The 13060-nt window shown below is 33.6% G+C and overlaps 1 protein-coding gene across 3 annotated transcripts in view; it reads left to right on the top strand.

Annotated features, from left to right (window-relative positions):
* Positions 1 to 13060, top strand: part of ZC3H11A (zinc finger CCCH-type containing 11A) — a 38969-nt gene that overhangs the window by 19279 nt on the left and 6630 nt on the right. For all 3 annotated transcript variants that reach the window (XM_051998574.1, XM_051998573.1, XM_051998575.1), the window contains 5 exons: positions 1564 to 1644; positions 3134 to 3244; positions 10175 to 10234; positions 11721 to 11819; positions 12329 to 12397. In XM_051998574.1, coding sequence (XP_051854534.1) covers positions 1564 to 1644; positions 3134 to 3244; positions 10175 to 10234; positions 11721 to 11819; positions 12329 to 12397 — 420 coding nt within the window. The remainder of the gene's footprint in view (positions 1 to 1563; positions 1645 to 3133; positions 3245 to 10174; positions 10235 to 11720; positions 11820 to 12328; positions 12398 to 13060) is intronic.

Genomic DNA, 13060 nt, shown 5'->3' with positions numbered 1-13060 from the left:
TTTTAAATGCTCCTTAACCCCAGAGGTTCCTATTCTTTTTTGTTTTATAGATCCTTTGCCAATATAATATTTTAAAAGAACATAAAATATATAGGATTACTAAGGAAAACAATTATATTAAAATAGTTATTCTGGAAATTGAATGGATGCCCATCAGTTGGAGAATGGCTGGGTAAATTGTGTTATATGAATGTTATAGAATCTTATTATTCTGTAAGAAGTGACCAACAGGAAGAATACACATAGGCTTGGAGAGACTTACATGAACTGATGCTAAGTGAAATGAGCATAACCAGGAGAATAGTTATACACTTCAACAACAATACTATATGAGGATCAATTCTGATGGAGGTGGCTGTCTTCAACAATGAGAGGATCCAAATCAGTTCCAATTGATCAGTAATGAACATAACCAGCTACATCCAGTGAAAGAACACTGGGAAATGAGTGTGGACTACAACATAGCATTTACACTCTTTCTGTTAATTGTTTGCATTTTTGTTTTTCTTCCCAGGTTATTTTTACCTTCTTTCTAAATCCGATTTTTCTTGTTTAGCAAGACAACTGTATAAATATATATACGTATATTGTATTTAACATATTTAACATGTATGGGACTACTTGCCATCTAGGGGAGGGGAGTGTGGAGGGAAGGAGGAGAAAAGTTGGAACAGAAGTTTTTGCAAGAGTCAGTGGTTTTTTTTTTTTTTTTTTTTTTTTTTTTTTTAATTTTATTTTATTTAATAATAACTTTGTATTGACAGAATCCATGCCAGGATAATTTTTACACGACATTATCCCTTGCAATCACTTATGTTTCGTTTTTTCCCCTCCCTCCCTCCTCCCCCCCCCCCCCCCCCAGGATGGCAAGCAGTCCTATATATGTTAAATATGTTGCAGTATATCCTAGATACAATACATATTTGCAGAACCGAACAGTTCTCTTGTTGCACAGGGAGAATTGGATTCAGAAGGTAAAAATAACTCGGGAAGAAAATCAAAAATGCAAATAGTTCACATTCATTTCCCAGTATTCCTTCTTTGGGTGTAGCTGTTTCTGTCCATCATTTCTCCAATGAAACTCAGTTAAGTCTCTTTGTCAGAGAAATCCACTTCCATCAGAATACATCCTCATACAATATCGTTGTCGAAGTGTATAATGATCTCCTGGTTCTGCTCATCTCACTTAGCATCAGTCCATGTAGGTCTCTCCAAGCAAGAGTCAGTGTTGAAAAATTACCCATGCATGTGCTTTGTCAATAAAAAGCTATAATTTAAAAAAAAGAAATTAAGTTAGTTTTTACAACAATTAATTAATTAAAATAAAGTTATTAAAATATTTTTAAATCAAATTCTTGGCCCTCTGGTTATAAACTTCTGCTCTTAGTCATATGTCTTAATAGAAATAGTCACTAATTCCTGACCATTTTTAATAAAGTTCCTGTTAACATATGTTACTGTAGCCTTAGCAGGGGAATATGCTAGCCAAATGTTATAGTCAATAGCTATTACCCTGCCTCTTTATTATTTCATTTCCTCATAAATCCTCTTTTGGCTTTGTAGGTGATAGTTTGAATTTTGGAATAAAAACTCTTGAGGAAATCAAGTCAAAGAAAATGAAGGAAAAATCTAAGAAGCAAGGAGGTAAAGCTTGTGAGAACTTTTGACAAAAAGACGTCTCAATCTTAGAGAACAATAATTTTCTAAAAATAAGAACTAACATGAATAACTTGTTTTTGTGACTTTTTTTTTCCTGGAAAGGTCAGTTTTGTTTTAAAGCTAAGGATTGCCTTATACATTTAATCTCATTCTATTGATCCACAAATAATAGGAACTAAAGGAAAGACTTTTCACCATTTAACAACAAGATTTCAAAGAAAGACAAATGAAAAAACCAACATAAAAATTGGAAAATTTGACTGTGTCATTTCTCAGTTTGAAAATAGAATTATCACCATTATCATCATAAAAATAACAATGTCTAGTAGTTATATAGAACTTAAGATTTGCAAAGTGCTTTATACATATTTGATTCTCTTGACAACCCTGGAAGATAGGTGCTCTTATTACCATGTACAGATGAAACTAAGACAGACAGATTAATTGACTTGCCCAGGGTCATGCAGATAGTAAGTGTCTGAATCATGATTTGAATTATTACTAAATTTTTAAATGTCTTGACATTTTCTTAGAGACTTATACTCTATCACGGTTATTAGAGTTTTGTATCTACTAATCTATATGCAGAATTCAGATCTGAAAAGTTTTATTTGACACACATGAATATGAGGAAGAAGTAAGACTTGGCTAGTTAGGAATAAGTGTGGTAACAAAAAAAAATGAGGTTGTCTGTGGGGTAATTATAATTATAATGCAGATTAAATTGGAGTGGTTTAGATTTAGTATTCTTGCTTTTTTTAATAGTGTATCAGTTTTACAGTAACACTTTGAATTTTGTTAGCATCTTTTTTTGTATAGAGTATATTCTTTCAATTATTTTCAAAGTATCCCTGGGAGAAAGAAAGCTAGGATAATTATCCTTACTTGATTAAGAAGGGAATCTTATAGTAGATATAGAATTAATTTGCCCATAGTTATAGGATAGGTTGATGCCAGATATGGAATAAAACCTGTAACTTCCTCATCTTAATCTATTATTAGCTCTTCTATATAAACAATAAGTTCTCCTGGCCAACATTTAGAGTTATGGATTAGGAAAATAAACATTAACTTTAAAATTGTCATATGCTAGCAAAAATAACACTTTTTAGTAGAATATATAGCACTGAAAGGGAGCTTACAGATTATCTAGTTCAACATTCTCAACTTACAGATAAGAAAACTGAGATCCTGAAAGTTTAAAATGAATTGCTCAGGGTAACACAGCTATTAAGTAATAGGATAGAACTCAAATCTAAATCTAATAATTCCAAAGTCAGCACTGTTTTTTCTGGATTGCTAAATAATTTTCTTGGTTCTATAGACACCCAATTTTGTAGACAAAACCAGTCATTTCAGGGACCCAGGAGTGAATTACTAAATTATTAAAGATCTACTATGAGGGACTTAAAAATCTTAAATCTTAAAAATACTTTATTTTCCATAACTGGTTTTTGTTTTTTCCTTTATTCAGAAGGGCCTTCAGGAGCATCTGCTCACTTACTTCAACCACAGCCCATTCCAGGTCCTGAGAAAGAGAATGTCAGAACTGTGGTGAGGACAGTGACCCTGTCCAACAAACAAGGTGAGGTGTAAGAAGGGTTGGGATTTATTACTACCCTGCTTATACAACTGATGGAGCACAGATAAGGGGATATACCACCTTTGTCTATGTTGAAAGTTCTGCCGATAGAAAGATGTTGATGATTTTGAGTATGTTGGTATTTTTTTGAGTTTTGCATGCTTACATGTTGCGTTCATTCCCTCATTCAAATAAGGATTATCTACCATATACAAAACATATGTAGAATGGTCCCTGACCACAAAAGAGTTGTTTTTTTTTTTTTTGTTTTATTTTGTTTTTTGCTGAAACAATTGGGGTTGAGACTTGCCCAGGGTCACACAGCTAGGAAGTGTTATCTAGTTGCTCCCCACAAAAGAGTTTAAAACTAATTGGGGGAGATAAGATTAGTATGCAAATCAGCACAATAAGAGGCAGTAACAAATGAGTAGTGTAGTGCAAAGTACAATAAGAATTCATAAGAAAGAGAAATCAACTTTTATTGGTCTAGTAGGGAAGATTTTATGGAAGATGAATATTTGATCTGAGCCTTATTGGATGGAAAGATAGCAATGAGAGAGGAAACCATTGCTGGCAAAGAGTATGGCATAGCTTTTCTTTCAGAAAGTTAGCCCCATTAAGTCAGGTGTTATTATTTCTGATATATTATTTCTGGTTATATATTATTGTTGGTGTAATATCTGCCAATCAATACAAATACATATGTGGAATGGAGTTTCAGACATTTACTTTTTAATTCAATTTACTAAATAATTAAATGGTTGCTAGGTCCTGAAGATACAAAGGTACCTTTCCCTCAAAGCATCTTCCCTCAAGAACTTTAATCTAATAGGAGGGGTGAGAGATGCACAAGTGCTATAAGATAACATATTTTAAAAGGTATAAATATAAATTAGAAAATGGATATGTTCCTGGGAAATGTTAAATAGAACATCTTGGGAAAGTCAAGGAAAGAAAATTTGTTTTTATCTGATAGAAAGGAGGGATTAGAGGGGATCTCATTGTCTTGAAGCAGAAAGCACTTTCCTTGAGGAAAGATGATTGAGAGGAGGGATTCAGTTCAATAGAGAGTAACTGTATATTAAAATATTAAGAATATAAACTTGACCACTATATATAAGGTCCTGGAAGTACAAATAGAAAAATTGAAAAGAATCCTGTTCCCAAGGAGGTTAAATTCTATTTGGAATATAAAATAACAACATAAATATAATACAGGCTAAGAAAGTGAGAAGAACAAAGGAGAGAGCTATTCTAGAAATAATATGAATATGGAGAAAGCATACAGGTAGGAGTAGGGTGGGGAGTAATTAAGCAAAACTTCATGGAAAAGGTATTACAGGAATTGAACTTTAAAGGAAATATAAGGATTCTGAAAGAGATGAAGGGGTAACATAATCCATATGAGAGCTGACTTATAGAAATGCACAAAGGTAGGATATAGCATGTTGAATTCAAGGAACAACAAAGTGCATAATGTGGTTGGTAATGTGAAATTAGGTTTAAAATGCAGGTTGAAGCCAAGGTTTATATTATTTCTAGAGGTAGTGGGGAGCTACCAGAATTTTTTTAAACAAAGGAGTAAAATGGGCAGTCCCCTTTCCTAGGAAGATTGTATGATAGATGACATGACCAGCATATCACCAATAGGTAAGCAATTTCAGGCAATCAAGGAAACAAAAATTGTAATGTCCTGGCTAGCTTTCTGGAGGTCCTCTGGACGGGCCTTGGTCTCAGCAGGATAGTCACCACAAGGATGGTCAGGAACAGAGTCTAAAGTCTCTATTGTCTTCACATAATGTGTCTACTACAGTCTGTCTCCTTCACAATCTGTTCACTCTGACTGACTGACTGTGTCCCCAGTTTTCTCAGTCCTTAAATACCCTATTACAATGACATCATTACAGCATACTGAGTATGTGTGAACTAGAGAACCATTATATAACCATACTAAGTGTATATGTGAACTAGAGAGCCATCATCTTATCAATCACACTGAATTAACACCTTGTTGTAAATATCCTTGTTTTAAGTATACTTCTCCAGAGTTCTGGCCCTCTACAAAAAATGAAAAATGAAACTCAGTCTTTGACATAACTTTCTTCTGTTTCTATAAGGAAGGTGGTAGAGTAGCAGTGAAGGGTAATGCTAAGAACCACAACATTTTTAGACTGTCAACAAACTTTAGTTAGACTTTTGCCCTTTTAAGTGTGAGATCCCTGTCCAATGACTGGACATAATGCCAAAATTACTGAATCATATCATTGTTAACGTTATTGACATAAGCAAAACCTGAAGAAAGAAGGAAGTTGCAATTAAATGGATATATTACAGATATTCCCTGTAGAGGAAGTTGAATTGAGTGTTATAGTGTGCCCAAAAACTACATGATGAAGAGACTTCAAAGAACCAATTCATGAGGGGATAGAGTACATACTTGGGCTAGGGCAGTAACAACATCCATGGTGAAGCTTCTTCGTGTGTTCTTCTACTACTTAGTAATATATTTTATGGCCCAATTCCCTCCTCAGAAGTGACTGAGGGATTCTGTGGGCAGCACAAACTTTTTTGAAACCTTATGAATTCTTGATTAATGATAATCTTTTCTCTTTCTTTCCTTACTTTCAATCAACAAGTAATTATTAAGCAGCATACAATGTTCAGGCACTATGCTAAATGCTAAGGATACAGAAAAAAGGTGAAAAACTCTTTCTGCTTGCCTTCAAGGAGCTTACATTTTAAATAGGAGAGGCATGTTAATTACTAGGTGCATATTACATATAGAGAGCGTAGATGGAAGGCAATTTCAGGAAAAGGCATTAGTAGATGGGGAAGATAGAAAAGGCTTCTTGTAGATGGTGAGATTTGAACTAAATCTTGGAAAAAGCCAGGGAAACAGAGGTATAGATGTAGGACATTCTAGGAATGGAGGACAAGCCAATGTAAAGGCACAGGGATGGGAAATGGATCACCATGTGATAAAAATAGCAGGTAGATCAGTAGAGCTGATTATGGAGGGAATTAAATTACAAGACTAGAAGGGAGGAAGGGCCAGGTTTTGAAGAGATTTAAGTTCCAATTTATATTTGATCCTGACATTAATAGGGAACCACAAAAATTTCAGTAGGGTAATGACATGGTCAGACTTGTGCTATAGGAAAATCATTCCACAGCTAAGTGGAAGATGAACAAAATGGAATGAAAGTAGAAATAGGAATATTAATTAAAAAGCTATTATAATGGTCTATTTAAGAGGTGTTAAGAGCTTGTACTTGGGAAGTAGATATATGAAAGAAAAGGGATTCTACATGAGAAGTATTATAGAAGGTAGAAAGGACAAGATTTGGCAATAGGTTGAATAGATGAATGAATGAGAATAAGGAGTTGTTGATGATAACCTCAGTATTCCAAATCTGTGATTGGGAGTATACTAGTGCCCTCCACAGAAATTGAAAGGAGTTGAAGAATTGGGTAGTGAGGTGTGAATAGGGAAGATAGTTAATTCTGTTCATGATCTTTTGTGATGTCAGGGAGCCATATGGTTTGAAATGACCAAAGAGTGTGTAACAGTATGTGGCTGGAACTAAAGAGAAAGACTTAAAAGTTAAAAATAGAGCTCTGGGATTCATCTGCATAGAGATAATCCATGAGAATAATATTTTAGATGGAAAAGAGAAGACTTCTATGATAGCACTTTACAACACCTTATAAACAATATCTCTAGCAGAGCACAATGGGTAAAAGGCCAAAAAGTTAGCAGAAAATGCGCCAAAAAAGTGAAAGTTACTCTGTATATGATCTGCTTCAAATAAAGAATCCATTGCTGTTATGTAAAATGGGATTTGTCTAGAAACACGGAGCCAAGAAGACAGGAAAGGATTGAAGAACAGATTATTTATCTGTAGTTTACAAAACTTGAAGGGTGGTAACATGAATTGTGGCTAGAAAGATAGATTAGCACCTGGTTGTAGGGAGCCTTGAATTCCAGGGTAGAAGTTTCTGTTTTATTCAGTACTCAGTGTTTTTCAGCAGAGGAATGACATTTTGGCAAAGGTATGAAAAATGGATAAAAGAGAAGACAGTCTAATAATGATAGGAAGACCTCAGGACCATTAGTCCAGGAGATGAGAAGAGTCTGAGCTAGTGTTGTGGCTTTTGAGTTGAAGGGATACATATAAGAAACATGTATCAATCAAAAAGTGTCTGCTATATGCTAGGGTCTCTATTAGATAACAAGAATAAAATAGAAATGCAACGATCTCTGTATTAAGGAGTTTCCATTCTATTAGAGGAAATATCAGCTATACATTGAAATACCAGTATATACAGAAATAAATACAAAACATTTTCAAAAATGCGATGGGTTATATGGCATATTTCACTCTTGGTTAATTCTTATGTGTTAGAAAATTTTTCCTTGTATTAAGTGTAAGTTTGTCTTTTTGCACTTGTATCCAGTGTTTTTAACTCTATCCCCCCTGGAAACTAGTTTAATATATCTTCCTTGTGATAGCCCTTCAAACATTTAGAAATAAATCTAACTTCCTTTCTGCCCAAGGAATATTTGATATTCCACTCTAAAAATATTTGATTGTTTTAGCCAGTTCTCATTTGGCATGAACTCAAGGCCCTTACACTATTCTGGTGTGCTATCCCCTAACTCTCTCCGTTTTATTAATGTCTTTCCTGAAATGTGGCCCCAGAATGGAACATAGTATTCCTGTGTGGTGTTGACAAAGCAGAGATTTATCTGTCTTCTTTCTCTCTCTCTCTCTCTCCACTCTCCTCCATACACCCTGATTCAAACAGTCTGACTCACTTAATGCAACCTAAGATTATTTTAGCTTTGTTGGCTTCCATACCACACTATTGATTCATATTAAATTAGCAGTCCAATAAAATTCCCTTATTTCTTTCATATAGAATTCTGTATATTCATGCCTTTTCCATTTTGTCCTTGTGAAGTTGTGTGGGGGAAAGGTTAAAACTTTATAATTATCCCTTCAAATTCACCTTATTAAATGCAGTGCAAAGTTCTAATTGTTGAAATCTTTTTGGATTGTGGCTGGCATTCAGATTATTAGTTATTTCTTCTTGCTTTGTCATTTGCAAATATGTTAAGCATGCCATTTAAGCTTTCATTCAAGTTATTCATAAATATGGTAAATATTATAGGGTCAAACATAGATCCCTGAGACAACACTGGGAGATAAGTTGATGTTTTTCATCACATTTTCCTGATTTTCCTACCTTTATCAGGACTTCTTTTCTGTGTTTTCTTGACCTCATTACAGCCTCATAAGCTTAGTGTTCCCTAAAATTCAGTCCTTGGCCCCTATCTTCTCTCTCTATATTCTCTTCCTTCACATTCTTACTCTCTCATGCCTTTATCCTATAAATTCTGTATTTGTGGTCCAAACTATATATCTCTTGCCCTTACCTCTATATCTGACTTTTGGTTCTTTTATACTACATTTTGAATAGGCAACTCACTATATCCAAAACAAAACAAAATAAAAAATTAATTAAATCTTTACCTCTAAACTTGTAGCTCCTCCTGATTTCATTGTTTCTTCCAGTGACATAACAATTTATGTGGTTTTTCTTCCTCTCACATTTCCTCTTCAGTCCACTATCAAGTATAGCTGATATTTTGATGCTTCAGTGAATTCATGATGACTTTTCCCTTCTTTGACCAGAGAATAACCAATTCATCCTCTGCAATTTGTATCCATGCTCATCCATAGATCCTCTTAGGAGGAGTTACTCATTGCACTGGAGACCTTCCTCTAGCCTTTTTCTTGGGGGGGATGGGTAGAGGGAGCAAGTGGAGTACATTTTGCCAGCACCACTGTGGAACTTGAGTTTCTTATGTCTATGGTATCTCTTATCTATTTCATTCTTTCTGTTCCTAGTGACATTATTCTAGACAGGCTTATTTAAGTCTTCATCTCTTCCAGGAGTTTTAGTTCAATCTGTACCCAAACCATCACATCAGCTAAGTAATATGTACAATGTTACATGACTGTAGTCCATCACCTCTGCAAAGAAGTTAGGGAGATAAATTGTCTTATCTCTTCTTCAGGGTCAAACTTGAAGGAATCGTGCCTTTGTAAAAATTTTCTGTCTCTTTCACTGCCTATCAAAAAATTCTGTCCACAAGTATTTGCTGAAGATGTAAGTGTATTGCCTTGGAGAAGAGGAGATGAACTGATGTTGATTTACTTGACTCCTAACACTGCATTTTGTAGAGCATATATCATTATTGTTTCATGTTTACTATTTGTTGACCTCCAGGATGTTGTCATATAATATTTAATATGCTGAATTGTTTTTACTTATTTGAGACTTCCAAAAAACTTTTGTCTTGCACTCCTACTTCTATCCCTTTCCAAAAGTTGGGGGACCCAAGGAGAAAAGAGTAGCATATAATATCAGATTTTTTTCAATATGTTTATTGAGTTTCTGATTTTTTTTCTTTTTAAAATGTTGTTAATAGGAAATAGCTCTTCTGAAAACAGTGAGGAATATAGGGGAATATCTAGATGATAAAAACAAAAGACAAAAATCTATCTCTAGAATTGGAATCAGGAAAGACTTAGGCATAAATCCTTTTTCTAACACTTATTAGTTGTGTGACCATGGGCTGTTCATAAAACTTGAACTTCTGCTTTTCTCCTCTAAAAATTAGACTAATAACTGTAATATTTAACTCAGATTTGAATAAATCAAGTGAGAAATAGATCAAGTATGTCAGTACTTCAAAAAATCTTCAAGTACCATATAAGTGTCAGCTTTTGTGTTATTATTTGGGGTTTTAAGATGACTATTCTTTAATACTTTCTGGTTTATTGCCAAGTGCCTTGCATTCATCAAGCACTAGTAGTGGTTAAGGATAGTAAACTTTAAACTATTTATTGTTTGTTATTTTAGGAGAAGAGCCCTTGGTGCGACTGAGTCTTACAGAAAGGCTAGGGAAGCGGAAGCTCTCAGGTAAGGACATTTTATGCAAATGTTTGCACATGTAACAAGCTGTGATGTATTAGAAACAACTCAGTGTATTTTTCCCACACAAAAAATAAGCTATTGATGTTGCCCCACCAATCCTCTATACAGTTCTTAAGATCATTGTCACCAACTTTCCTTCTCCAATTTCTTTTTGCCCTATATTTGTTTTATCTTTTCAACAGTTTTATGAATTAAAGTTCATTTTGATTCTTAATAGTTCTTTTAAAAAAGCCCTGAGCTAAAAGATCATGAGTACTCTTTTTCTTCATTAAAGGAAAATTTTAAAGAACCTTTTTAGAATAAGGATAAAATTTAGATTTAATAAAAATTTTTATGTAACAATTTTAGTTAGCTAAAAAGTATTAAAATTTAAACTTCCCATTTATTTATCAGTAAGTTCACTTAAGTTTTATTTATTTGAAGAATAAAATTTAAAGTATTCCATTTTTTCCTGTCTTTTTTGAAAGACAATTAACCTACTTTCCATAACTACCCCAAAATAATATACTGCCTAAATTTGAAAAAACTCTCCTGATATCACAGGTTCCTTTCACACCATTTTAAATGGTGTTGTCATGGCAATTTAATAGTACCTGTGTAGGTGGTAGTAGTGATGTTTTTATGGACAAATCTTTGCTTTACCATTTTAAATAACATATTTATCTGCTAAGTTCTCAAAGGATATGAAAAGATAATTGCAATTTTAGTGAAGTTTTTCAGTTTTTGCTATTAGAAATATAAAGTTGTTTATAAAATTCTTTTGCAGGCAACCTAAAAACAGGTAGAATATAGAAAGGAAATTGATATAAGCTCTTGGGAGTTAATAGTATCTACATTAGAGTTTTACTAGCTTTAGAGTCTTATACAAGTATATCTTTGGGAAAGTTTGGTCTTCGACAATCTGGAAAACAATTAAAATATTAGAAATTGCTATTTAAACAGCTTACACTAGGCAACATGGTGGTACTGGAAAGAGCTCCTGACCAGGAATCAGAAAGCATACATTTTGGTTTTGACTTTCTCCCAATTATTTAAACATTATTTCTCTGAGCCTTATCTTTCTTGATTGTAAAAGGAAAAGACATATTCAATGATCTCTGAAGTTCCTTCTAGTTCTGAAGTTCTATAACCTTCTTGGTTGTTTGTGGTGTTACTTTGGTTACTGGAATTCACCTGTTAGCCAGTTAGAATTTTTGGTACATTCTTAGTTTTGACTTTAGTTAACTTATGATTCCCATATTGAAGGTTATTCATATCTTGTTTTCTTCCATCCCACCATCTTACTCTGTGAAAATTTCATTACCTTCTCTGAGGTAGAGTTGTCCAGTTCCAAGGAAACTTCATTATTTACCATATAAACAGAAGAAAGGACATTAATTTTCATAGATTTGTTTGCTTTTTCTTATTCATGGTTTTTCTTTTTTAAAAAAATGATTTCAACTAAATTTATATTTTTTCTTTGATCTAAAAGGTGTTGACAGTGACCCTCCACTGAAGCGAAGCCTTGCTCAAAGGCTTGGGAAGAAAATTGAGTCTCCAGAAATGAATACTGACAAAACACCAAAGAAAGGTACTAATTTAATAAAATTTTAAAATTACTACACTCTTTACATTTGCCGCTTGCTTTATTGGCATTTTGGGCTATCTGTGATTCCTGATCACAGGCAAACTAAGATGATGGGGGTTTTAGGGCCATGTCATTCCCTTTCCATGATTTTTAAAATGAAAAAAAAAAAAATTCCTAAAGCCCATCAGATAATTTGTTGTTTAGCAATAATTTTTCAAATTTATTTTCAAGAATATTCTAACATGTGATGTAGAAATCATTTTTCAGAGCCAAGTTGTTGGGGTCAAAGACTAGAAAAGAGAGATTTTAAGAGAAAAGTAGTAGATAGAGAAGGCAAAGCCCCAGAGAAAGAGTACTGGCAGTAAGAGAAAAGTGTTGATTTCATTATGAAAATTGAAAAGGAACACATGAAATTCAGTTAAATACCATAAAGAATTCTTAATTTAATAATTCTGTGTAAATATCAGCAGATCTTTATCATGTCTTTTATTATTTTATTTTTTATTTTTCAGTTCAAGTTTCTAAGTCTCTGAAGGAGAGATTAGGAATGCCAGCTGATCTAAATAGTATGGAGACAACAGGTAATGATTACTGAAACTGATTCCTATGTTTTTTACCACCCAAAACAACATAAATGTTTTCTCTGATTTGGTTGAGTTCAGGTTAGAGGTTAACCTGATTTTTCAAGCCAGATTAAAGGTTAGATTTTTTTTTTTAAATGACAGTCATCTTGATTCACTAATAATTCAGTTTTCATTTCCCTTCCCTTTTCTCTATTCCCCCACCTTCCCATTTCCAGTCATTGTTTTTCAAGTGTCAAATATTTTTTAATAAATCTCTCTTTTAGAGCTAATTCAGTTTCAGTTGATCAAGGATGGACAGAAGCAACTACATCCAAAGATAGAATACTGGGAAATGAATATAAACTGCTTGCATTTTTGTTTTTCTTCCTGGGTTATTTATATCTTCCGAATCCAATTCTCCCTGTGCAACAAGAAAACTGTTCCGTTCTGCACACATATATTGTATCTAGGCTATACTGTAACCTATTTAACATGTAAAGAACTGCTTGCCATCTGGGGGAAGGGGTGGATGGAGGGAGAGGAAAAATCGGAACAGAAGTGAGTACAAAGGATAGTGCTGTAAAAAATTACCCTGGCATGGGTTCTGTCAATAAAAAGTTATCTAAAAAATAAATAAATAAATCTCTCTTTTCTATAAGAGGAGAGAATATCATTTCTAGT

The sequence above is a fragment of the Antechinus flavipes genome, chromosome 4, assembly GCF_016432865.1.
Source record: "Antechinus flavipes isolate AdamAnt ecotype Samford, QLD, Australia chromosome 4, AdamAnt_v2, whole genome shotgun sequence".
Taxonomy (NCBI): domain Eukaryota; kingdom Metazoa; phylum Chordata; class Mammalia; order Dasyuromorphia; family Dasyuridae; genus Antechinus; species Antechinus flavipes.
Note: the sequence above shows the minus strand (reverse complement) of the source record. Positions and strands in the feature narration are given on the sequence as shown.